The 27,830-nt window shown below is 35.8% G+C and overlaps 2 protein-coding genes across 3 annotated transcripts; one reads left to right on the top strand and one right to left on the bottom strand.

The window, feature by feature from the left end:
* Window positions 1-1,431: 1,431 nt before the first annotated feature.
* Window positions 1,432-4,853, top strand: mrps25 (mitochondrial ribosomal protein S25). Its single transcript, NM_001017590.1, has 4 exons — window positions 1,432-1,655; window positions 3,029-3,135; window positions 3,266-3,353; window positions 4,546-4,853. Exons 1-4 carry the CDS (start codon window positions 1,522-1,524, stop codon window positions 4,736-4,738), a joined length of 522 nt encoding a protein of 173 aa, NP_001017590.1. The 5' UTR covers window positions 1,432-1,521; the 3' UTR covers window positions 4,739-4,853.
* Window positions 4,854-5,035: 182 nt separating this feature from the next.
* Window positions 5,036-27,790, bottom strand: rbsn (rabenosyn, RAB effector). 2 transcript variants are annotated; one of them, XM_087265622.1, is made up of 12 exons: window positions 27,628-27,790; window positions 25,035-25,292; window positions 20,564-20,695; window positions 20,178-20,278; window positions 16,435-16,480; window positions 16,186-16,347; window positions 15,541-15,797; window positions 13,863-13,933; window positions 13,691-13,777; window positions 13,457-13,559; window positions 13,237-13,341; window positions 5,036-10,313 (listed from the first exon to the last, which is right to left on the bottom strand). In XM_087265622.1, the coding sequence occupies exons 2-12, from the start codon at window positions 25,195-25,197 to the stop codon at window positions 9,192-9,194; spliced, it is 2,349 nt and encodes a 782-aa protein (XP_087121748.1). In that variant the 5' UTR covers window positions 25,198-25,292; window positions 27,628-27,790; the 3' UTR covers window positions 5,036-9,191. The 2 variants fall into 2 exon arrangements, with proteins under 2 accessions (XP_087121748.1, XP_087121749.1); XM_087265623.1 differs by having other exon boundaries at window positions 25,035-25,350; window positions 27,595-27,790.
* Between the last annotated feature and the right edge of the window lie 40 nt (window positions 27,791-27,830).

Below are 27,830 nucleotides of genomic sequence, written 5' to 3' on the forward strand. Positions count from 1 at the left end.
CATGTGACAATTCTGTTTTTAAGAAGCACAAATGACCATTTTTTCATAGGGGTGAATGAAAATGACTGGTTGTCTATAGTGTTCTCATTTTGTGCAATATAGCATAAAAACAAAATTTACACTCACCGGCCACTTTATTAGGTACACCTTACTAGTACCAGGTGTGACCCCCTTTTACTTTCAGAACTGCCTTAATCTTTCATGGCGTAGATTCAACAAGCTACTGGAAACATTGGACGTGTTGTGTGTTCAGAGATGCTCTTCTGCAGAGCTCGGTTGTAACGAGTGCTTATTTGAGTTACTGTTGCCTTTCTATCAGCTGGAACCAGTCTGGCCATTCTCCTCTGGCCTCAACAAGGCATTTGTGCCCACAGAACTGCCGCTCACTGGATGTTTCCTCATTGTCGGAGCATTCTCTGTAAACCCTAGAGATGGTTGTGCGTGAAAATCCCAGTAGATCAGCAGTTTCTGAAATACTCAGAGCAGCCCGTCTGGCATCATCAACCATGCCACCTTCAAAGTCACTTAAATCCCCTTTCTTTCCCATTCTGATGCTTGTTTTGACCTGCAGCACACCCTCTTGACCATGTCTACAAGCCTAAATGCATTGAGCTGTTGCCATGTGATTGGCTGATTAGACATTTGTGTTAACCAGCAGTTAGACAGGTGTACCTAATAAAGTGGCCAGTGAGTGTATAATAGAATTTCTATTAAAGAGGAAATGAAGGACTCAGTCAAGTTTACCTTATTTTGTACACTGGATTCCACTTTAATGAAAATATATTAAACAATCTCGATTAATGTAACCATTTAGAAGAAAACGGCATGTTTTACTATAGATTTTAGACCCGAGTATACCATGATTTTGGCTATAATCAAACATAATAAGGATTTTAAAATTTTAAAATGAGGACCAAGAAACTCATCTGCTTCTTTAATGATGTATTTTCTGTAATTTGATGAGCTGTAGCTGTAAAGACTGCAGGATTTTACTTGGTTTTATTTATAAATTGTGTCCATTTCTTTCACTTAAAAATTTCTGCTCAGTCTGAATAAATGATGACGCAATCGATGAGGCGTGGCTACGCAGGCTGACGTAATCAGAGAAAGAAGCAGACTTTTTATTTGTATTTTTTTAAAGGTCAGATTTTAATTAAAAATGACCAAAATGTTTTGTTGTTACAGTGAATTACCTTCACAGATTAATTGTTAACATTCAGAATAGACACCAAGTGTTGTTTTCATGCGGACTTAAAACACTAATCATGTCTAATTATTCTTTTAAAATGTATAGAAATGTAGTTATTCACTTGTAAATGGTTTTGTTTACATGTTTTTCTGCAAGCATTATGAAAAGTTCGTGCGTCCTCCAATCCTCCAGAAGGCGCTGAACGCGAGTATTGTTTGCGCATGCGCTGTCAATAAACGAGCGAGAAGAGCCTCAGCAGCAGCAGCAGCATGAGCAGACGAGTACAGATAATTTCTGTAAATTCATAATTTATACCAATAAATCCTATAATCATGCCGATGAAGGGCAGATTCCCCATACGGAGGACACTGGAGTATCTGCAGAAAGGAGAAGTGGTGTTTAAGAAGTCCGTGCGGATTATGACCGTCAATTATAACACACATGGAGACCTGAGTGAAGGAGCAAGGTCAGACATAAACAATAACCGTCTTTATTAGCTGAAAACAATACGATTTATTGATTTTCTTTACTGTCAGTGCGGTTAGGGTGAGACTTTGCAGGTGAATGGGATAAAAAAAAATGAACTAATAGTTAATACATACCCATCCTTCCCACGACATTATTAATATAGTGTTTTTTAACCACACTGTAGTAAAGTATTGGGCTAAAGTTGGCTTATATTCGCACTTTTTGACTTTCTTCTTGATAATATAATATCTAAAATATAACAACTTTGTTTGTAGTTAATTAAATAGTGCTAATGATGTTTAATTTGAAGTCATGTTTACATTAGGATATCCAAGGTATATTCAAAGTAGCGTAATAAACAATATAAAGATCGTGTCAACAAGCTGTCCCTGTTCACAAATAGACGAATGAGCGAATGTGAAACCAACTCAATATTATACTACTAAAACACTTCGTTAATGAATTCTCTCCAGCATACTGTAGTATTAACAATAGTGACCTGAATTAACTGTAATAAACACTGTAGTATACTTTCTTTTTTACTACAGTAAACCTTTGGTGTTGTAGTGTAAAATACCTTATAGTTGTTGAAGAAAACTACTACAGTCATTGTTATTATAGCAACTTTATAATCACAACATCTGATTAACTGAAGAAGTTTACTATGATTTTTTCGTATGGTTTAAAATTCATTCAATCATTCATTCATTCATTTTGATGTCGGCTTAGTCCCTTTATTAATCTGGGGTTGCCACAGTGGAATGAACCGCTAACTTATCCAGCATATGTTTTATGCAGCGGATGCCCTTCCAGCTGCAACCCATCACTATGAAACACCCAAACACTCTCATTCACACACATACACTACGGGCGATTTAGCCTACCCAATTATTACTATTATATTTTTCTTATAGTTGTCTGAAATCTGCATTGTTTAAACAAACTTTTTTATTGAGATGTAACACAAATGTGACAATATAAGCAGTGTGCATTTTAAACAAAAAAAGCTTACTGTTATGTTCTTAAGAAAACCAAAACCAACCACTGTTATACAATGACTTGCCTAATTACCCTAACTTTACCCTAATTACCCTAGTGAAGCCTGTAAATGTCACTTTATGCTGAATACTAGTGTCATGAAGAATATCTAGTCTAATATTATGTGCTGTCATCATGGCAAAGAGAAAATACATCAGTTATTAGAAATGAGTTATTAACACTGTTATGAGCAGAAATGTGTTGAAGATCACATGAGAAATGTTTAATAAAGAGTGACCTTTTCTAAGGGATGCTGTTGTTTGTCTTCTACTGTAATCTGTTGACTGTAGTTGTGAAAGTCCCTCTTGAGTTGTTTTATTTGCTGTTTTTCAGGTCGTTTGTGTTCTTCAAAATCCCTCAGATCCAGTACAGAAACCCGTGGGTGCAGATCATGATGTTCAAGAACATGACGCCGTCTCCATTCCTGCGCTTCTACCTCGGTCAGTGTGTGTGTGTGTGTGTGTGTGTGTATGTTTGTATTTGTGTGTATGTATTTGTTTATGTGTGTATTTGTGTCTGTGTTTGATTGTGTGTGTGTGTGTGTGTGTGTGTGTGTGTGTGTGTGTTTAGATGACGGTGAGCAGGTTCTGGTGGATGTGGAGGGAAAACACTATAAAGAAATCACAGAACACGTCAAGAAGATCCTCGGCAAGACTGAGTGAGTCCTGCTTCAACACACACACACACACACACACACACTTTATTATCAACACCTCCAAATTGATTCTTTTTAGAATCTACTCTCTATTCTCAACTTCTCGAAATTGATTTGTTTTTTGGAATCGACTCTCTATTCTCAACATTTCCGAATTGATTCTTTTTAGAATCGACTCTCTATTCTCAACTTCTCAGAGATGATTCTTTTTTAGAATCAACTCTACTCTCAACACCTCCGAATTTGTTCTTTTTGGAGTGAACTCTCTTAACGCCTCAAAATTGATTCTTTTGTGCAATCGACTCTCTTAATGCCTCGGAATACATTCTCTTTTGGAATCAAATCTTTATTCTGAACACTTCGGAATTAATTCTTTTTAGAATTGACTCTCTCTTCTCAATTCATCAGCTTTGATCCTTTTTGGGAATCATCTCTATTCTCAACGCTGCGAAATTGATTCGTTTTTTGGAATCGACTCTCTATTCTCAACTTCTCAGAGTTAATATTCTGTTTTGGAATCGACTCTACTCAACACCTCTAAATTGATTCTTTTTAGAATAAATTCTCTATTCTCAACGTCTCAGGATAAATTCTTTTTAGAATCAACTTTATATTCTCAATGCCTCCAGGATTGATTTTTTTAGAATCGACTCTTTATTCTCAACTCATCAGCGTAGATTCTTTTTGGGAATCATCTCTATTCTCAACGCTGCGAAATTGATTTGTTTATTGTAATCTACTCTCTATTCTCAACACCTCCGAATTGATTCTTTTTGGAATCAACTCTCTATTCTCAGCATTTCTGAATTGATTCTTTTTTAGAATCGACTCTCTATTCTCAACTTCTCAGAGTTGATATTCTGTTTTGGAATCGACTCTATTCTCAACACCTCCGAATTGATTCTTTTTGGAATCGACTCTCTTAACCCCTCGGAATTTATTCTCTTTTGGAATCAAATCTTTCTTCTAAACACCTCAAAATGTATTATTTTTAGAATCGACTCTTTTCTCAACTCCTCTGAATTGATTTTGTTTGTTTTGTTCATCTCTCTTCTTTGTTTCTCTCTCCTCCATTTGTGTGATTCCATATAATTTATGTACCTCTTTGCATAATAATGTTTAATAAAATGTTCTTCTGTTTGGAATCGTCTCCCAGTGAATGTTCTGACTCTCGTCTGTCCTTCTGTGTCCACAGTGAAGTTCTGCAAGCTGAAGCTGCAGCTAAAATGGAGCTGTTCAATCCTGCAAACTTCGGGCCCAAGAAGTACTTCCTGCGGGAGTGCATGAGTGAAGTGGAGGGCCAGGTTCCACATCCCGGACGAGTCCCGCTGCCAAAAGAGATGACCGGGAAATACAAGGCCAAGATGGCGGCAACCGCAGACGAATAGAAAACAAATCTTCTTCAGTCCTTTTGTTTATTTTTTGTTGTTGAACTGTTGTACTTTTGATAAACATGACGTTATATTTTGAGGTTAAATGTGTGAATAAAAGCTGTTTTATAAACCTCAGAAAAAGAAATTTGCTTTACATTTGATCAATAGTCACATTCGTTTGGATTTCGTCCAGTGCACCTACAGTTGATTCTAATGTCTTTGCGCTCTATATTTAGGATTAAACCAACTAATAATAATACAAAATGCTCACTTCGGTGACTGATTTGAAAGTCAATCTCTGAAGTGAAAACCTCATTTTCATCATCAGTTTTATTATTAGTGTTACATTTATGATACCTGATATTGTTCAGTGTAAACATACATCATCATCCAGAAGCTCATGGACAGGCTCATATTAGTCACAGAGGCCAACAAAACAAAAGCATTATAGCGGTCTAACCGAAACACTGCTTCATTTCAGAAAGCGCTTCAGATACAGTATATGTCCTTGTGTTTTTGTGGAGAATCAATAACACATGCAAGACGGAGCTTCTTTACAGAGCTGTGTGGATTATAACAAGCGCAGGTTTACTTCAACGCCACTCGGATGGTTGTGCAATCGGTAAAGTGCAACAGAAATAAACTACTCGTGGTTTAAATCACTATAGACGGAAAATAAAGTAATCGGTATATACAAAATAAACTGACAAACACCAAAAGATTTGACACGTTCAAGAGTTATGCAATATTAAACCAGTAGTTCACCTAGAAATGAAGAACTAAATCATTTAAATGTAATTAGAATGTAGAGCACGGTTATGAATAACTGTTTGAATTCTAACAAATATCTCTTGTTGAATCACAACATTTGTGGAAAATAAAGGCGAAATAATGTTATTTAAAACACTCGATAGTTTTCCTATGGAGCCAGATGAGTCTTAAAAATAATAGATCTGTAAAAATAAAACTCAAACACGCACAGCACAATTCACAAAATCGAATTCGTTAATTCAAAATACAATTCACAAATGAGCAAATCACATTTATGATCGCCGTTTTAAATTTATGAATTGGATTTGCGCATTTATGAATGGTGTTTTGAATTTCTGAATCACGTTTTAAATTAACGAATTTAATTTGCGCTTTTATGAATGGCGTTTTGAATTAACGAATTTACCTTGCGCATTTATGAATTGCGTTTTGAATTAACGAATTGGATTTGTGCATATATGAGTGGCGTTTTGAATTAACAAATTTAATTTGCATATTTATAAATGGCGTTTTGAATTAACGAATTGGATTTGTGCATTTATGAATGGCGTTTTGAATTAACGAATTTAACTTGAGCATTTATGAATGGCGTTTTGAATTAACAAATTTAATTTGCGCATTTATAAATGGCGTTTTGAATTAATGAATTGTGTTTGTGCATTTATGAATGGCGTTTTGAATTAACAAATTGGATTTATGCATTTATGAATGTGGTTTTGAATTAATGAATTGGATTTGTGCATTTATGAATGGCGTTTTAAATTAACGAATTTAATTTGCTCATTTATGAATGGCGTTTTGAATTAACGAATTGGATTTGTGCATTTATGAGTGGCGTTTTGAATTAACGAATTTGCACATTTATGAATGGCATTTTGAATTAACGAATTTGCGCAATTATGAATGGTGTTTTAAATGTACAAATAGGATTTATGCACTTAAGAATGGCATTTTTAATTTATTAATTGGATTTGCGCATTTATGAATGGTGTTTTGAATTAACGAATGTAATTTGCACATTTATGATTGGCATTTTGAATTAACGAATTGGATTTGCGCATTCATGAAAGGTGTTTTGAATTTACGAATTGAATTTTCTCATTTATGAATGGCATTTTGAATTTACTAATTGGATTTTCGCATTTATGAATCGTGTTTTGAATTTACGAATTGGATTTGTGCATTTATGAATGGTGTTTTGAATTTACGAATTAAATTTTGTAAATGTGAATTGTAAATGTGTCTTGCATTAAATAGACTTACAACCTATATAAATTTAGTAAATTTCAATTGACGCACACTAAAGAAGTGCTATACAGACATATGGTGAGTAACAGGAATTTTCATTTCTGAGTGAACTACACTGTTTCCAAGACAAACGCAGAACATTGAAGTTTAGTATGTAGTAAAATGGTCTATCTATTAAATCAACATTAAAGCTGCGGACTCAGAAACTGATTCAGAAATACATTTAGCGTCAAAATCTGAAAATACTGACTTTGTTAAACAGAAAATGCTTCAGATATTTTAACTCATTTATAGCACTCTAATAATGGAGAACTTTATTCAGATCTAAATCTGAATAATCATCAATACTAGCGCCCGCTATGCCTCTTCAAGTGTATTCAATTACAAATCTAAAGGGATAGTTCACTCAAAAATGACAATTCTCTCATTTATTCACACTCAAGTGAGTCTAAACTTTTGCTGGCATCCAATAAATTCATTCATTCATTTTCTTTTCACATAACAATAAATTCCATAGTCCTTTTTTCCAACTATGAAAGTCAATGTGTCAACATTCTTCAAAACATCTTCTTTTCAGTTCAACAGAAGAAAGAAAGCCATAAAGGTTTAAAACCACTTGAGGGAACGTGAATGAGGCCATTTAAATTTTTAAAGTGAACTATCTCTTTGAAGGAACACTACACTTCTTTGTAAATATGCTCATTTTACAGCTCTCCGAGAGTTTAGGTGTTCAATTTTAACATTTTTGAATCCATTCAGCTGATCCCCTGAGGTGAGCACTTATAGCTCAGCATAAATCATTAAATTGCATTAGACCATTAGCATCTTGTAAAAAAAAAAAAAAAAAAGAATAAAAACAGATTATTAATAATTTTCCTATTTAAAGGTTGACTTTTATTCTGCCGATCTCCAGGTCTGGCAGGAGCACTTTTAGCTCAGCTTAGCATAAATCCTTGAATCAAATTAGACCATTAGCATCTTGTAAAAGAATAAATAAATCAAAACAGATTTTTGATAATGTTCCTATTTAAAGCTAGACTAATTAAGCCAATCTCCAGATCCGGCTCAAACACTTTTAGCTTAGCTTAGCATAAATTATTGAATCGGATTAGACCATTAGCATCTTGTTAAAAAAAAAATCAAAACAGATTTTTGATAATTTTTCTATTTAAAGCTCAACTCTTATTCTGCCAATCTTCAGATGTGGCACTAGCACTTTTAGCTTAGCTTAGCATAAATCATTGAATCAGATTAGACCATTAGCATCTTGTAAAAAGAAAAATCAAAACAGATTTTTGATCATTTTCTTATTTAAAACCCGACTCTTATCCAGCTAATCTCCAGGTCTGTTAGTGGTACTTTCAGCTTAGCTTAGCATAAATCACTGAATCAGATTGGACCGTTAGCATCTTGTAAAAAAAAAATAAAAAATTAAAAAGTCATATTTTTGATTTTTTTTCTATATAAATCTCGACTCTTATGCAGCTGATCTCCAGATCTAGCACAATCACTTTTAGCTTAGCATAAATCATTGAATCGGATTAGACCATTAGCATCTTGCTAAAAAGAAAAATCAAAACAGATTTTTGATCATTTTCTTATTTAAAACTCGACTCTTATCCAGCTAATCTCCAGGTCTGTTAGTGGTACTTTCATCTTAGCTTAGCATAAATCACTGAATCAGATTGGACCGTTGGCATCTTGTAAAAAAATAAAAAATAATTAAAAAGTCATATTTTTTATTTTTTTTCTATTTAAATCTCGACTCTTAGGCAGCTGATCTCCAGATCTGGCACAATCACTTTTAGCTTAGCATAAATCATTGAATCGGATTAGACCATTAGCATCTTGCTAAAAAAAAAAATCTAGACAGATTATTGATCATTTTCCTATTTAAAGCTCGACTCTTCAGCACTTACATCCTGTACTAAGACCAAAGGAAATTTAAAAGTTGATATTTAGGCTGTATGTATCATTACATACTCATATCACCGCTCCTGCTGCAGCCATGGTCCGGCAGCAAAGTTCCTTGATTATTCCGCCAGAGTGAGAGTATAGTCCCTACCTGTATTGCAACTTTGTTTTTCTTGTGTCTTAGTACACAACGTAACTACAGAAAACCATGATTTAAATAGGAAAACTATCCAAACTCTCTACTGTTTGTTAGAATGAGATGCTAATGGTCTAATCCGATTCAATGATTTATGCTAAGCTAAGCTAAAAGTGCTCCGGTCAGATTCAGAGACCAGCTGAATGGATTCAACCATGGTGAAACTCAACTCTTTAACTTCGGGAGAGTAAAAAAAAAACGAGTTTATTTCCCACACAGAAGTGGAGGAGTGTTCCTTTAAATCGAAGCATCAGACAAGATTCGCATCTGACGTTACGCGTTTCTACTCCGAGTGCATCGTTTTATATCAGTAACTACAAACAAGTCAAGAGTCCTCCTCTATTTCTTCCTCTTCTGCTCTCGTAGTGTTCTCTGCAGCTCCTTTAAGTTCTCCGACAGCAGCTCCACCTCATCAGAGCGTCCGCTTAGCTTAGCGTCGAATATGTACGCACGAATGTTATCGATCTGCTGCAGAAGGAGCTCTTCCTCAATGGCCGTATCATCCTCATCATCCTCATCAAACGGGTTGGTCGAGGATGCAGGAGTCTCATCGGAAACCTCTTTAAATGGGTTACTTCGGTCATCATCATCATCATCATCATCCTCAAATGGGTTTTTAGCCGCATTAGGATCATCGTTTTCCTCCTCAAAAGGGTTGTACTCTTTCTTCCCGTTGGCAGTCTGAGAGTTTGTGGGCTCTTCCTCTACTGGAGAGAAAGGCTCCTCATCGAACGGGTTTTTGGATGGAGATTTGTTCTCCAACGAAGGAGGCGAATGCTCTTGAGTTTTGCTTGTGTCTCCTCTGAGTGAATGCTCTTGAGTTTTGCTTGCTCTGAGTGTAGGATCTTCTGCTTTGTTTGCTCTGAGAGACTGATATTGAGTTTTGTTTGCTCTGAGTGAAGGATCTTCTGCTTTGTTTGCTCTGAGAGACTGATATTGGGCTTTGTTAGCTCTGAATGGCTGCTCTTCAGCTTGGTCAGCGCCTCCTCGGCGTGTATGATCAGTTTTCTCTAGATCTCCTCTGACTGAATGCTCGTCTGTTCTGTCAGTTTCTCCTCGGAGTGGACGCTCTTGAGTTTTGGCGAGTGCTCTGTGCTCCATCTCTCTCTGCTGGAGATGCTGGATCTGCTTCTGCTGGAGGTCCGTCTCGTCCGCCAGCCGCTGGGAGATCTCTATGGCTCTGCTGGTCTGCTGCGCGTCGAACTCGTCCTGGAGCTGCCGCAGGTTCTCCTCTAGCATGCACACCTCGTCTGAGCGGTTTGCGGATCGCGCCTGTCGCAGGAAGGATTCGATGTTCTCGATCTGCTGCAGGAGCGGGTCGTCCTGCTCGGAGCGGGTGTCGGATTGAGGGAGCCAGCCGCCGGCTTTGGTCACGCGTGGAGCTGCGACGTCTCCGTTCACACTGACAGTCGGACGGTTCTTCTCATTCTCCAGTCGACGCTTGTGAGACTCTAAGCTGACCTGAGAAACATCAGACAAATAATGAGTTAGAAGATTACCATCATCATCATCATCTGCCCCCTTATCTGCAGTCTTAAGGCTGATTTATACTTCTGCATCAAGAGCATGTGTATGGTCCGGCGCAGCCTTTGCAAGGTTGCATAGCCCTCGTCGACGCAAACATGCACCCCTCAAAAATGTAAGTACACATTGCAAATAGTGCTGTCACAATACTGGAACTCTGAACCGCTGATGAATCGACCGATCTTCACAGCTTTAAAACGCTCCAGTGTCCCTGTATCCGTGTTTACACTGAGTGAATTTGGTGAACTGATGACCTTCACAGCCAATCAGTCATTCTGTTGAGCACGTGAACACAATGGCAAATCAGCGCTGTTTAAGAACGCGCCTAACAGAAGCTCAAATGTTAGCCGGAAATCATCGTTTAAATAATTTCAGTAGCAATTGCTACCGAATGCCAGTATCGTGACAACACTGGCAGGAACCCCAGACACTTTCCCGAGACATTCATAGTCCCTCCAGCGTATCCTGAATCTAAAGCCGCCTTTCCACTGCACACGACCTTTGGACACGACGGTCGGAATACGCCCCCTTGTGGCAGCCGCACAGTATTTTCAGTGTTGTCGTGCACCACGTGAGCTGATTCTCACGTTGTCCGAAATAAAGGAGTGCAAGAGCAAGAGCCTTTATTCTCTGTGCGTTTACATGGTTTAATGGATGAATGAATACTAGAAACTCAAAGACCGCTAAAATATTGGAGGGAGTGTGGAGACAACATTAAAAAAATTTATATTTTTTGTTACTTTCTTACTTACATTTATGAACAGAATTTTTTTTTGTTAATATAGACTTTTTATAATTTAAAAAAAATAACTAAATAGACTCCTATTTCTCATCTCACGCGCACGGACCGGCTTGGACAACACTGGAATACATCATATCCGGTCGGCAGGTCGCATACGGTCTGGTCGCAGGAGTTTAAATATTTCAACGGATATGCAGCTCAATTCGGATCCAAATTTTCCGCATACGGAGATGATCAGAACTCAACGCAGCTCCCAGACTACTCTCCATTGGAAATGGAATGACTTCCGGTCCGCCGCTTGTCGTTTGTCGTGTGCAGTGGAAAGGAGGCTTAACCCTGGGTCTCCTTCCAGTGGGACAAGCCCAAAGGTAGGCATCTAGGAGGCATCCGAAACAGATGCCCATGCCACCTTAATGACATTCCTGCAATCTCTGAGGATGTACCCTGCCACTCTTTGAAGGAAACTCATTTCGACCGCTTGTATTCGAGATCTTGTCCTTTCAGTCAGGACCCAAACTCTTGACTGTGGTTTAGAGAGGGAATATAGATTGACTGGTAAATTGAGAGCTTTGCCTTTTTGCTTAGCTCCTTTACCACATCGACCTTGCATTACTGCTGCACAGATCCGCCGGTCAATCTCACGCTCCACTATTCTCTCGTGAACAAAACCCCAAGACACTTGAACTCCTACATCTGAGGCAAGGACTCTCCTCTATCTGGAGCCACATGGCCTCGGACTTAGAGATGCACCCCAGTGCATGCTGAACGTCCAGGTCTGAAAAAGCCAACAGGACACCATCATCTGCAAATATCAGAGATTAAATCCTATGGCCCCCAAACCAGACCCCCTCTGGCCCTTCTAGGCTGAGCCTAGAAATTCTGTCCATAAGTGCAGCCCTGCAGAGTCCAACATGCAACACGTCTGACTTATTGCTGGCAATGCGAACCAAATTCCTGCTCTGATCGTACAAATACTCCTAGAGCACCCCCACAGAATGCCTCAAGGGACACAGTTGAATGCCTTCTCCAAGTCCACAAAACACACGTGGACTGGTTGGACATACTTCCATGAACCCTCGAGCACCCTAATTAGGCTATAGAGCTGGTTCAGTGTTCCACTGCCTGGATGAAATCAGAATTGTTCTTCATGAATCCAAGGTTCAACCATTGGCCAGATCCTCCTCTACAGATCCCTGCCATAGACTTTCCCAGGTAGGCTGAGGAGTGTGCTGCCCTCCAGTTTGTCCGGCCTCCTCCTCTACCAGTTGACCAAAGTCACCAGACCAGGCGTTGATCAGTTAACAGCTCTGCCCCTCTCCTTACCAGAGTGTCCGGTCAGAGATCAGATGAAATGACCCTAACGTCAATCATCGACCTCCTGCCTAGAGTGTCCTGGTGCACTGAGGGACACCCTTGTGCTTGAACATAGAGTCCATTATGGACACTAAACTGTGCCTTGCACAGAAGTCCAACAACAGAACAACACTCAGATTCAGATCATGGAGGCCGTTCCTCCCAATCCCTCTCCAGGTATCACTGTCTATCCCACATGGGCGTTGAATCCCCCAGAGAAACAACAGAGTCGTCAGTCTGAGCATCCTTTCCAAAGACTCCAAGATTGCAGTGTTCTCTGCGGTGGTGTTTGGCCCGTAAGAACAAACTACAATGAGAGACCGATCCTGACCTGAAGGCGCAGGGAGGCGACCCTCTCACTGGGGAAAACTCCAACATATGGCAGCTGAGCTGGGGAGCCATAAGCAAGCCCACATCACCCCGCCGCTTTTCACAGTGGACAACTGCAGAGTAGAAGAAACTAGAGCCCTTCTCCAGATGTTGAGCCCAAACTGTGCATGGAGATGAGCCAAACTATCTTTAGCAGGTGTTGTTCAGCCTCCTGCACAAGCTCAGGATCCATTTCTCCTGTCCCAAGAGCCAGTTCCTGTGTCTGAGGATTGACCACTGCCCATTCCATGGGACATCATATAACTGGGTTATGAACTGTCTTTGGATTTGATGTCAATGCAAAACATGTAATAAAAGACAGAATCATCACGGATTGACTGCAGGCTGAGTTTCACTGAAAGGCAGATCAATGGATTGGTTCTGAGGTAGATTCACCTGTCTCTCCTGCTGAGCCCTTTTCTCCTGCTCCACTCTCCTCTTCTCCTTCAGCTCCTCGTATTTCTCCTTGGTCGGGAGAGACGTCAGACCCAACAGCTTCTCCTGCAGGCCGGAAGAAAAACATGGGGTAGAAAGAGAAAACAAAAGCAAACTTCCACCTTTATATGTGTGTGTGTGTGTGTGTGTGTGTGTGCACATGAGCTGTAGTGTGCATCACCTGTATGAAGAGTGTGGCTGTGTATCGCACCATCCTCTGCAGCTGCAGGGCTTTGGGATGAGGCTGAAGCTCCTCTTTCAGCCCCAGTGTTAGGATCTTCTTACTAAAGCAGACAAACACACCCTGATGAGTCTGATCCAGACACACGAATGCAGCTGAAGGCATCATCGCACACATTATAACAGTAGTTATATCATGATAGTATAACAGCCGAGTCTCTGGTCTGTAATTTACCTCAGAACGTCGATCAGCTCGTAGTATTTCTGGATCTCCATCCTCAACGCTGCTGTGCTTTCCAGACTGTAGGTCTTTTCTCCAGCACTGCACACACAAACACAGAGGAAACTAACCATTAAACAAGCGAACAGATGGATATTGAGCATTATAGCTGTGGTTGAGGGCTTACTTGAGCGATTCTGCCATCCTCGTGTACTCTGGAGCTTTAGCTTCAACTTTATCCATACACGTTCTTAACCTCTGCACACCAAACACACACCAAACAGCACATGTGGATGATTAGCACAGCTTATACACCTGCCATGCACCAACTACTGGGGAGGCGGGACTAAAGGTAGCACGGCGCCTTCTGATTGGTCAAATTTAGATACAAACGACTAATGCGTAAAATAAATGTCATGTATCACACGTCTGTGATATGTACAGGTAAAGTCAGAACTATTAGCCCCCTGTATATATTCTGTATTTATTGCAGAGCAGATTTTTTTCAACACATTTCTTAACGTAAGAGATTTACTAACTCATCTCTAATAATTGATTTCTCTTTGCCATGATGACAGTAAATAATATAAGACTAGATATTCTTCAAGACACTAGTATTCAGCTTAAAGTGACATGTAAAGGCTTCACTAGGGTAATTAGGGTAAAGTTAGGGTAATTAGGCAAGTCATTGTATAACAGTGGTTTGTTCTGGAAACAATCCAACACTAATATTGCTAAAGGGGCGAATAATATTGGCCTTAAAATGGCTTTAAAATAATTAAAAACTGCTTTTATTCTAGCCCAAATAAAACAAATCAGACGTTCTCCAGAAGAAAAAATATTATAGGAAATACTGTGAAAATTTCCTGAATCTGTTCAACATCATTTGGGAATTTTTTTTTTTTTTTTTTTTAAATTGAGTGAAAAGAACATAAATGAATGATATGACAGACATAGTGAAAGACTTTCCACTTTTAAACTTCTGTGACAGAACAATAAAACATTTATACATTTATATATATATATATATATATATATATATATATATATATATATATATATATATATATATATATATATATATATATATAAATAATGATAAATAGCATGACAATAATAACAGCAACAATATTAAATAAAAAGGAGTAAATAAAATAATAATAGTAAAAAAAATTATAATAAATAAATAAATAAGTAAATAAATAAATAAATTAATAAATAAATAAATTAATTAATTAATAAAAACGTGATAAAAGTAGAGGGGGAAAAAAAGGGGGGGGGGTGGAGGAGGTGATGTCAATGAATTGGAAAAATACAATCAGTGGACAAACTTAGAAGCGACTGAAAGTAAGTTATGAGGGGTTGCCATTTATCATAAAAAGATGTGTAATCGGCAGAGCGAGAGCATCTGATCTTTTCTACCTTCAGAAAGTACATGGTGTCCACAAGCCACTGTGAAACACTTGGTGGTTTAGTCGACTTCCACAGAAATAAGATCCGACGTCTAGCTAATAATGAGGTAAAGGCAAGTACCTCTAACTGTTTAAATGTAAATCGGGTCAAAAATTGCAGTGGTGGGACAGATATACACTTTAGTTTGGAATATTTTTGACAAGGTTTATAATAAAAATAATAATAATTGTTCCAGTAGTTTTGTAGTACTGGGCAGAAAAAATCTAATGAAAATTTGGGAATAAAGAACCAGCGCAGTGCCTGGTTTGTAAATAACGGAAAAGATGTGAAGGTGCGAGTTCTAATTCAGGAAATTTTTAACTTGAACTGCATATTGCAAACACTATTATCGCAATAAATATAATTTTGCAGTTTAAGTCTATCCCTGATGAATGTACTTCTCCAGCATGTACCTCGTAGAGTTTGACGATATCGGGAACGTGGTCTTTCTCCTCCAGTTTCCTCTGGTGCCTCAGCAGGGCGTCCATGCAGTGGTGACAGCAGCGCACGCGGTCCTCGTCCTTCTCCTCCAGCACAGACGTGACAGAAGAGATGCTGCTGATGGAGCCGCGCCGAGACGTCTGCTGCACCACGGCCTGTCCTGTGCTCACCGGGGACCCACCAGAACCCGGAGCCCACAGAGCCTCCCTCGTCCCGCTGGTTAATTTATCTGAAACACAATGGTAGGGTTAAAGATACTAAGGCCCTCACTGCAAGAAGGTCGCTGGCTCGAGTTAGAGTCCCAATTGGCGTTTCTACGTGGAGTTTGCATGTTCTCCCGTGTTGGCGTGGGTTTCCTCCGGGTGCTCCGGTTTCCCCCACAGTCCAAACACATGCGCTATAGGGGAATTGATCAACTGAATTGGCTGTAGTGTATGAGTTTGTGTGTATCCCAGTACTGGGTGGCAGGTGGAAGGGCACCCGCTGTGTAAAACATATGCTGGAATAGTTGGTGGTTCACCAACTATTACCCCGGATAAAAAAGTGACTAAGCCAAAGGGAAAATGTATGATTGAATATACAGTACTCTTAATTTAATCTGAGGTCTGCATACTCACAGGCCATCGGCAGCGGCACAAACTCTGTGCACTTCCGGCACATGATGGATCCGCAGAGTCTGCAATGGTGCCGGCGGTTGCGGAGGTTGAATTTCCCTCCACAATCCGGGCAAAACGGCACGTCCTGATCGTTCACCCACGACACCACTGATTTCTCAAGAGCTGGAACACAAAGCCGCACCGCGGGTTCATTTAACATGACAACATTAAGGAGCTCTCTACTGTATAACCAACGTTTGGCTCACGTACATCTAATCTGCGCTGCGTCCATATTGGTTCTGTCGAAGGAGGTCAGCTGAGGAGGAAAAACAGCAGAAGTAGTAATGAGAAACAATTGATTATATATTGGCTATACAGTTGAAGACTACATTATTTGTTTCCCTCCTGTGAAATTAAATCAAGTATTTCCCAAGTGATGATATGCATTATAGGTGTCATTTCTAATAACTCATTTCTTTGTCTTTGCCATGCTGACAGCAATAATAATTTACTGGTTATTTTTCAACATACTGGAATTCAGCTTAAAGTGGCATTTAAAGGCTTAACTAGGTTTATTAGGCAAGTAACTGGACAAACTTTTTCTTAAGGGGACTGATAATGATTGAAGAAACAAAGCTTTGAAACACCACTAGTGACACCTGCTGGTCAGAACTGTGTAAATGCAGCAAAAACACAGGCAAATATTGCTACCTTTTTAAAGGGCCATGACACCCCCACTTTCGGTTAAAGTCTACTTCAGAATTTTTTCAAAAGATGCATGATTAATGGGCGGAGCTCCGCAAGCATCGGGCAGGAGTGGGCGTGGCCAGCAGGGGAGAACGTGAGCGAACAACTGTTGTTGTCAGTTAGCTCAGAAAATGAGACAAACCGTGAGGAGACGCATGAGTTTATAGTTTACAAAGTTAAAATGCAAAGACATGAACAGTGATTTAATGCCCTGCTACATTTGTTATTCGTAATTTCATATACACATAACCACAATTTATATCCTTATAAAGATAAGTGTGTTCATGTAAACTATAAATGAGGACTTCGCTCTCAATCCCCGTATCCAGCAGACTCAGTGCAGCAGTTCTCCTGTCTATTTTAACCATTAGCCCTGCTGGTAATCTGGAGGATTTAGGCAAACACCGCAGCACGGCGATGTGTCTGAGTGTGAACGAACTCCTGATAAAAGACAGCGTCCGCCATTCTCCAATTCTAGTGCTGCTCTCCCGACAAAAATGCTAGCAGCACGCACACAGCTTTGCTCTGACAAGATCGCGGGGGAAAACATGCAACAAACCCCGTGGATCATGGAAACAAACGCATATGAGCCTTCATGAACGGCTAAATACTGCGCCGTGGTTTCCGTGTCTCTCAGCTCGGGCTTGACACTGGCAGGTCTGGCAGGTCTCATGAATAATTAAGCAGCCGGCTCTTCTCATAGGATAAGAAAACTCCGCTATGAATAATAATGAGAAACCGACGCGTCATCATTGCACTTGCAGTACTGCGCTACGTCGCCGATTTTGATCCCGCCCCAAAAATCATTTTAAACCCGGAAGCTGAAATTAGCTGACCAAAGCTCAAAATTATCCAGTTTTCTCCACAATTAAAGCTGGCAGCTGCTAACATTGTCTTAACTGATGCGCAACACACACACATCTGTTAATATAAAAAGTTCTCCGGGGTGTCCTGAACCTTTAATGCATATAATTAATCCTGGGGTTTTCATCTTTATTGTTATGGGATAGTTAATATTAAAGAAAAAAAAAAAAACTCAAACCGGGAAACAAATTTAGGTTGCTGTGATCATCATTTCGCTATGACGAAGCACTAACCACAATGTTATAGAAAGCAATCCAACTCACTCCAGTCACTTTCTATTGTGGGAAGGTGCCTTGTTGTCATTTCTGACAAAAAAATAAAAATAAAATAATATCTAAACTTTGCTATGTGACAAAATGTAAATTAAGACACGTTAAAAATCCTGTCTTACAACAGTTTTAGGCATGGTGATCAGTGTTGCCAGATATAGCTGACGTTTTCCAGCCCAAAAGCTGTTCAAACCCCGCCCAAACGCACACGAAAAGGCTCAAAATATGAGATGAATATTTAATTTAATATTTAATTTATTTAAATCAGAAATTAGCATAGCTACTTCAATTGTCAGACTTTTTTAACCATACAGCAACCAACACTAGAAGTCACAGAACCACAATAGTAAAACTACAAGATCACATGATCACATCAATGCACTTACTGTTCTGTAGATTACACGACCTATTCGCCTATATATAGTGGATTTATTTGTTTAAAGATGATATTTAAACAGATTACAAATTATTTGCATTAAATATCCTGTTAAGAATATTAATTAGCTAGTGTGCTCCAATGTGTCTTTAGTAAATCTGGTGAGTCTAAAAATAATTCAACGAAACGAGGACTTGTTTGACGCAACAGAATCAGGATACAGCAGTCCCTGCTTCCACAGCAGCTCTATGGATTCCTAGTATGGATTCAGGTAGATGCATAATGGCGTGAATGCATCAATTCATCCCAGTTGAACCCATTAAAGTGCTGGTTTGTCAATCAGCAAATGCTTCTATGTTCGTTCTTGCTGTCAATTGCAGGAAAAATGGTCGGTACAAGTTTTATGATAAACCTCAGTGAGTTGAACAAATGCGATCTGATTTTGATACAACTTTCCTTTTTCCTTCATCTGCTTGCGGGTGGGCTTACGCAGTTTGTGCTACGCATTGGTCACAACTAACAGAATGGAGTAGGAGCACACAGTTACGTTTTGTTAAAGAAATTGGATATAAAATTAGTTTCAAAACCAGCCAAATTTTGTCAACCCTCCCAAGCCATTATTTACGCGCACAAACAAATCCAAAACCGCTCAATTGGGTGGGAAAACGCCCAATCTGGCAACACTGATGATGATAAATGTTCCAGTTGACATTTCCTCCAGTGGGCGGGGCCTTAGTTTTTTAATGTGAGATGTTGGGTTCTACTTTTGTGTCCCCAAATGCTTGTTTTTTGGGATTGACCGGTTATAAAAACTTACTTCTGGATTTTTTTTTTTTGCTTGTCTACTATATTCTATTTCTATCCTATTCATTTATTTTTTTTATTTGTCAGAAACGACAAGGAGGCACCCTCCTGCAATAGAAAGTCAATGGAGTGAGTTGGATTGTTTACCTCTCCCGTTGGGGCGTGGGTCCTAAATGCTCACTGTCTCTCTAGGCAAACTTTGAAATTATAACCTACAGTACAAATGCTTTATTTTCTATTATTAAATATTAAGTGTCTGTATGATAGGATTTGTTTTTTAAATCAAGGTATCCCCCAACCCCCCCCCAAAAATATTGACCACAGCAGTTTTTACATTTATATTTATTATTCCAGCCAAACTAAAATAAATAATATAAAAATATAAGGTACAATTATATTTTTAATAGTATATTAATATTTATAATTGTTATTATATATTATTATATTATAATTGTAATTGTAGTATTTAATATTTTTAATTGTTAATAGTACAATTCGCACTATTAACAAATCATTAACTAACACTTTTAGCTCAATAAACTATTAACAAGCTGCTTATTAATAGCTATTATTTAGTAAGGTATTTGGCGTAGAATAAGATCATACTTTATAAGTGCTAATAAACAGTTCATATCTTAATAATAGGCAGGCTATAAGCCAGTAGTAAATGCTATGACCTGTTACAACCTAGTGTTGCCAAATATAGGAATATGCATTAATAAAGCATTTATTAACACTCAAAGTAACTATTATTGTAACCAAGTACCATATTGCTGAAAAACGAGACGTATAAATATTACTTTCAACAGTTTATTAATCACTTAAATGCGTAAATGATCTAATAAACTGGTTTGTAAATAATCTTCTGTGATATAAATGAAATGATCAAATTAGGTTTTTAGGTGTTGAGTGTTCAAATTAGGTGATTAGGTGTTCAGTACACAACTCCTCACCTTTTCCAGCCGGATGATGCATTTGTTGACTTCAATAACGTAATGGTCAATCCTCGCAGCTCTTTGCTTCTTGAAATAGTCCAAGTGACTGCGCGTGGCTCCTGTTTGAACACAAGACTCATTACAGTCTGACAATGGTCCGAACTAGGGGTGTGTGAGACATTTATAATCGCTTAAACAACAGCATAAATAGTATTATTATTTTTTTTTTCTACAATGGAAGTTGATGGTTCCAGCATTCTTCTAAATATCTTCTTTTGCGTTCAACAGAGAAAGGAACTCATAAAGGTATTGAACCCCTCGAGAGAGAGTAAATGGTGAGTAAATGTTAATTTTTGTGTGAACTACCCCTTTAGCTCGGTGTGTGTCGTTAGCGAGGGTCTCACCGAGCTCCTGCGGCTCCCACATGTACGGATCGACTCCTCCATAATAAAAGGACTCGTAGCTGCTGTCTGTGCGCTCGTCTCCGTCCCGCTTCAGCAGCTTGTCTTTGGCTTTCTTTGCCTTTTGCACCAAGTCTGAGAAATAACATGGGAAATATATAAAGAAACCCTCATTGTATCACCATGACAGACTTAATGGCTAATTTCACAACATGGTTATTATTAAACTAAAATCACAACATTTAAAGGGCCAGTTCACCCAAACATGTTAATGCACTTACTATTTACTCCCCTTCAAGTGGTTTTAAACCTTTATGGGTTTCTTTCTTCTGTTGAACACTAAAGAAGATATTATGAAGAAAGCTGGAAACCACTGATTTACATAGCAGGAAAACAAATACTGTGTAAGTCAATGGTTACAGGTTTCCAACATTTTTTTAAATATCTGCTTTTGTGTTCAACAGATGAAAGAAACTTAAACAGGTTTGAAACAAGTGAAGGGTGAGCAAATGATGACAATATTTTCAGTTTTTGGTAACAAAACTAATAAAAAAAAACATGGGGGAAATCTAACTTTGGTCTGACAAAAATCTGACAAATAAATTACTGTTTGTTGTTACTGTTTGTATGTGTTGCTTTTTAGGCTTTGATTGATGATGCAACTAATATAAACAAATAAATAAAGAAAAAATCAGATTTAATTGCTTTTTATTTTGGTTTGATGTTATGACACAACTAATTTAAATGATATTTTATGTATGATGTTTTTGTTCAAAATTAAATAAATCAAATCAGTTTAAACAAATAAATAAAGGGGAAAAATCTGATTTAATTGCTTTTTATTTTGGTTTGATGTTTTGCACTATTGTTGTGACAAAAAACATGTACATAAATCTGATTTAATTGCTTTTTTGTCTTTGATGTTATGATACAACTAATATAAACAAATAAATAAAGAAAAAAATAATCTGATTTAATTGCTTTTTTATTTTGGTTTGATGTTTTGCACTATTGTTGTGACAAAAAGCATGCAAAAAGTCTGATTTAATTGCTTTTTGTCTTTGATGATATGATACAACTAATATATACAATTAATAAAGAAAAATCATCTGATTTAATTGCTTTTTTGTCTTTGATGTTATGATGCAACTAATATAAACAAATAAATAAATAAAAATCTGATTTAATTGCTTTTTATTTTGGTTTGATGTTTTGCACTGTTGTTGTGACAAAAAGCATGCAAAAAGTCTGATTTAACTGCTTTTTTTGTCTTTGATATTATGATACAATTAATATAAACAAAGAAAAAAAGAAAAAATCTGATTTATTTGCTTTTTATTTTGGTTTGATGTTATGACACAACTAATTTAAATGATATTTTATGTATGATGCTTTTGTTCGAAATTAAATAAATCAAATCAGTTTAAACAAATAAATAAAGGGAAAAAAATCAGATTTTATTGCTTTTTATTTTGGTTTGATGTTTTGCACTATTGTTGTGACAAAAAACATGTACATAAAGTCTGATTTAATTGCTTTTTTGTCTTTGATGTTATGATACAACCAATATAAAGAAAGAAAAAAATCTGATTTAATTGCTTTTTTGTCTTTGATGTTATGATGCAACTAATATAAACAAATAAATAAAGAAAAAAATTATCTGATTTAATTGCTTTTTATTTTGGTTTGATGTTTTGAACTATTGTTGTGACAAAAGCATGTACATAAATCTGATTTAATTGCTTTTTTATTTTGGTTTGATGTTTTGCACTATTTTTGTGACAAAAGCATGCAAAAAGTCTGATTTAATTGCTTTTTTGTCTTTGATGATATGATACAACTAATATATACAATTAATAAAGAAAAAAATAATCTGATTTAATTGCTTTTTATTTTGGTTTGATGTTTTGAACTATTGTTGTGACAAAAAGCATGTACATAAATCTGATTTAATTGCTTTTTATCTTTGATGTTATGATACAACCAATATAAACAAATAGATAAATAAAAATCTGATATAATTGCTTTTTATTTTGGTTTGATGTTTTGCACTGTTGTTGTGACAAAAAGCATGCAAAAAGCTTTTTTTGTCTTTGATATTATGATACAATTAATATAAACAAAGAAAAAAAGAAAAAAATCTGATTTAATTGCTTTTTATTTTGGTTTGATGTTATGACACAACTAATTTAAATGATATTTTATGTATGATGCTTTTGTTTGAAATTAAATAAATCAAATCAGTTTAAACAAATAAATAAAGGGGAAAAAATCAGATTTAATTGCTTTTTATTTTGGTTTGATGTTTTGCACTATTGTTGTGACAAAAAACATGTACATAAAGTCTGATTTAATTGCTTTTTTGTCCTTGATGTTATGATACAACTAATATAAACAAAGAAAAAAAGAAAAAATTTGATTTAATTGCTTTTTATTTTGGTTTGATGTTATGACACAACTAATTTAAATGGTATTTTAAGTATGATGTTTTTGTTCGAAATTTAATAAAATCAATTTAAACAAATAAATTAAGGGAAAAAATCTGATTGAATTGCTTTTTATTTGGGTTTGATGTTTTGCACTGTTGTTGTGACAAAAAGCATGCAAAAAGTCTGATTTAACTGCTTTTTTTGTCTTTGATATTATGATACAATTAATATAAACAAAGAAAAAAAGAAAAAATCTGATTTATTTGCTTTTTATTTTGGTTTGATGTTATGACACAACTAATTTAAATGATATTTTATGTATGATGCTTTTGTTCGAAATTAAATAAATCAAATCAGTTTAAACAAATAAATAAAGGGAAAAAAATCAGATTTTATTGCTTTTTATTTTGGTTTGATGTTTTGCACTATTGTTGTGACAAAAAACATGTACATAAAGTCTGATTTAATTGCTTTTTTGTCTTTGATGTTATGATACAACCAATATAAAGAAAGAAAAAAATCTGATTTAATTGCTTTTTTGTCTTTGATGTTATGATGCAACTAATATAAACAAATAAATAAAGAAAAAAATTATCTGATTTAATTGCTTTTTATTTTGGTTTGATGTTTTGAACTATTGTTGTGACAAAAGCATGTACATAAATCTGATTTAATTGCTTTTTTATTTTGGTTTGATGTTTTGCACTATTTTTGTGACAAAAGCATGCAAAAAGTCTGATTTAATTGCTTTTTTGTCTTTGATGATATGATACAACTAATATATACAATTAATAAAGAAAAAAATAATCTGATTTAATTGCTTTTTATTTTGGTTTGATGTTTTGAACTATTGTTGTGACAAAAAGCATGTACATAAATCTGATTTAATTGCTTTTTATCTTTGATGTTATGATACAACCAATATAAACAAATAGATAAATAAAAATCTGATATAATTGCTTTTTATTTTGGTTTGATGTTTTGCACTGTTGTTGTGACAAAAAGCATGCAAAAAGCTTTTTTTGTCTTTGATATTATGATACAATTAATATAAACAAAGAAAAAAAGAAAAAAATCTGATTTAATTGCTTTTTATTTTGGTTTGATGTTATGACACAACTAATTTAAATGATATTTTATGTATGATGCTTTTGTTTGAAATTAAATAAATCAAATCAGTTTAAACAAATAAATAAAGGGGAAAAAATCAGATTTAATTGCTTTTTATTTTGGTTTGATGTTTTGCACTATTGTTGTGACAAAAAACATGTACATAAAGTCTGATTTAATTGCTTTTTTGTCCTTGATGTTATGATACAACTAATATAAACAAAGAAAAAAAGAAAAAATTTGATTTAATTGCTTTTTATTTTGGTTTGATGTTATGACACAACTAATTTAAATGGTATTTTAAGTATGATGTTTTTGTTCGAAATTTAATAAAATCAATTTAAACAAATAAATTAAGGGAAAAAATCTGATTGAATTGCTTTTTATTTGGGTTTGATGTTTTGCACTATTGTTGTGACAAAAAAACATGTACAAAAGTCTGATTTAATTGCTTTTTTGTCTTTGATGTTATGATACAACTAATATAAACAAATAAATTTAAAAAAATCTGATTTAATTGCTTTTTATTTTGGTTTGGTGTTTTGCACCATTGTTGTGACAAAAACATGTACAAAAATCAGATTTAATTGCTTTTTTGGCTTTGATGTTATGATACAACTAATATAAACAATTATTAAAGAACAATAATCTGATTTAATTGCTTTTTTATTTTGGTTTGATGTTTTGCACTATTGTTGTGACAAAAAGCATGCAAAAAGTGTGATTTAATTGCTTTTTTCGCTTTGATTATATGATACAACAAATATATACAAATTAAAAAAAAGAAAAAAACTGATTTAATTGCTTTTTTGAGTTTAAAGTTATGATACAACCAATGAAAACAAAGAAATGAAGAATAATAATCTGATTTAAGTGCATTTTTGGCTTTGCTGATATAATAAAAGGAACACAAATCAGACTTAATTGCGACATACTTTTGAGCTGTCCGCCGACGTGCCGCGAGTCTCCGGCGTGCTCCTCCTCATAGTGGTCCTGCAGCTGGTAGAAGGACTGCAGATCTTTAAAACACAGCGGACACAGAAATCCCTCCTTCACCTCCGCCGAGTCCTCCAGTGACGGTGAGTAGATGGAGGCCATCGGCTACAGAGAACTACTGAAGCGCAGAGTCTGAGTCTATGCAGCAGCAGCAGCGCTGGGACAGCAGCAGAGGACGATCCATTCCCTCTCCATCACTGTAACACACACACTGATTTGTAGTTGTGAATTGTGGGGACATTACATAGGCTTCGTCTAGGTTGTCACAAAAACACACACACACACACACACACACACACAAACACAAACACAAACACACACACACACACACACACACACACACACACACACACACACACACACACACACACACACATATAGGTCCCCACCATAGACCTGATGCAATAAGGCACAAGGCATGCATGACGTGATTTGTTGCTATTATTAGCAGTATTATTTATTATATGCATATTTATATTTGCTTTAATAAACACAAGTGTAGATGTGTCCAGCTGTGGGGTTTTGGAGACGTCTGCATCAGCATATGGGGCATAAGAACAGGACGTGTGTTTGGATATAACTCAGTTTTCTGACCACACTTCATTATTATTGTTCATTTACGCCTTAAGTAAACATTACTTTGAAAAGATGCTGAATTTAAAAGAATTGAAACTTCACAGGAGGGCTAATCATTTTGTCTTCAAGTATTTGTATAAAAGCCCTGCACTATTATGCTTCATAACAAAAATGTCAATTTCATGCTTTCAATAAAACAGATTTCTGGTTCACTTTTAAGGTCAGGGAAAAATAAAGACTCATTAGTATTTAGTATATTTGCATATAATTTTGGTTAAATTGTAAAATGTATCTTGCTATCTTAAATGCAATCTTTAAAGGGACAGTTCACCCAAAACTGACAATTCTGTCATCATTTAATCACCTTTTACTTGTTAAAAACTAGTTTTGACTTTTTTCTTAAATTTATTTTTAAATTAATTAAAATAAATAAATAAATAAATAAATATATAGTTCCAGCACAAATTAAGCCATATATATATATATATATATATATATATATATATATATATATATATATATATATATATATATATATATATACATACACATATATATATACATACACATATATATATACATACACATATATATATATATATATATATATATATATATATATATATATATATATACATACACATATATATATATATATATATATATATATATATATATATATATATATATATATATATATATATACACGCCGGATCTGGAACCTCTAAAATCTGATCTGACACCTCATTTTACCAATCCCCCTCGCTATATATATATAGTAATATATGTATAGTAATAAACAGCCATCGACTTCTATAGTATTTGGTGGTACTGTGGAAGTCAATGGTTTTAATTTTCAGCATTCTTCAAAATATCTTCTTTTGTATTCAACAGAAAAAAGAAACTAATAAAGGTTTGGAAACACTTGGGGAGGAGTAAATAGTGAGTAAAATTTCATTTTTGTGTGAACTACCCCTTTAAACTCCTCTTTTTAATGGCGTTTGTGATTGGTGCTAATTGGCATGAGGGCGGAGTCAACCTGTCACTCACATGAGATCCACCAATAACCAACTACAATCATCCAATCAATTAACCGCTGACAAAATCAAGCTCTGCCTACATTTGCTTTAGATCTAAAAAGTATATTAACGACAAGATAACGTTTATAATGATAAAATAAGAGTTTCTGTTTGAGTCTTTTGGATGAAGTTCCACTATAGCATATTATACAAGTCCATTTTATTTATTGTTTTCATCTGATGTTGGAAAACATTATATTTAACAATTATTTGATTACAATATTTCACTGCTTTTTCACTCACTCGTTCATTAATTATCAGTAATCTCTCTATGCTATGAACATATGTGTTTTTGTGTTGTCGTATTATTAGAAGGGTCATGAACACTGAATGAAATGAATAGGTTCCCATGAACATCATAATATAACAAGAGACGCAAATATAACACATAAGCAACGGATATTAAAAAATCTGAAGAATGTTAAAGCTGTAAACAATTACAAATTCACACGAAAAGTATAATTCTGTCATCATTTACTCAACCCAGTGTGGTCTGCATGTCAAAGTATTAGTAACAGTATAGATAGTAAACAGTATATACAGTAAAACATGTATATTATCTGTATATTATAATTTTTCTATAAAAAGCATAAGACAATTTCTTTGAAGAGATTAGTTTTTGCTTCTCTTACTAATGCTAACTTGCTATTATTGTGTGGATTTAAACGCTGTTGTTTTCAAATCTTTTATGTTCTAAAGAAGAAGTATGTTTTATTAAAATGACCCTAAAATACTTGCATTGGATGAATAAATAAATAGTATTAAGTAATAGTGAAATAGTCAAATACATTGTGTGTCCTCTATTGTAAACAAGCAGATTGTGAACAGGCCTCAGCTAAAGCACACTGACAGATGCCAAAAACGAACAATTATCTACCTTATTCATCGGAGACCCGCTTTGAGCCCTTTATCAAGCAATTAGCAGTAAATAGCGATAAATATCGATATTAAATAGGCTTTACGTGAACAGTAAAGCGCAGAAGATCATACTGATGATCGTGTGACTGTCCGTTCACTAGGCGTGATCACAGGAACAGCGCGCGCGCACGTCAGAGCGTCGTGTCAAAATAAAAGTCCCCT

Source organism: Danio rerio, chromosome 8, assembly GCF_052040795.2.
Source record: "Danio rerio strain M-AB ecotype USA chromosome 8, GRCz13ab, whole genome shotgun sequence".
Taxonomy (NCBI): domain Eukaryota; kingdom Metazoa; phylum Chordata; class Actinopteri; order Cypriniformes; family Danionidae; genus Danio; species Danio rerio.

Bases quoted from the DNA above. Each gene is read 5' to 3' on its own strand.
- mrps25 (NM_001017590.1), top strand. From the start codon at position 1,522: ATGCCGATGAAGGGCAGATTCCCCATACGGAGGACACTGGAGTATCTG. The intron at 1,656-3,028 runs GTCAGACATAAA...GCTGTTTTTCAG, and splicing joins GACCTGAGTGAAGGAGCAAG to GTCGTTTGTGTTCTTCAAAA. The intron at 3,354-4,545 runs GTGAGTCCTGCT...CTGTGTCCACAG, and splicing joins AAGATCCTCGGCAAGACTGA to TGAAGTTCTGCAAGCTGAAG.
- rbsn (XM_087265622.1), bottom strand. From the start codon at position 25,197: ATGGCCTCCATCTACTCACCGTCACTGGAGGACTCGGCGGAGGTGAAG. The intron at 13,778-13,862 runs GTAAGCCCTCAA...TTGTGTGTGCAG, and splicing joins AGGATGGCAGAATCGCTCAA to TGCTGGAGAAAAGACCTACA. The intron at 13,560-13,690 runs GTAAATTACAGA...TGTCTGCTTTAG, and splicing joins GAGCTGATCGACGTTCTGAG to TAAGAAGATCCTAACACTGG.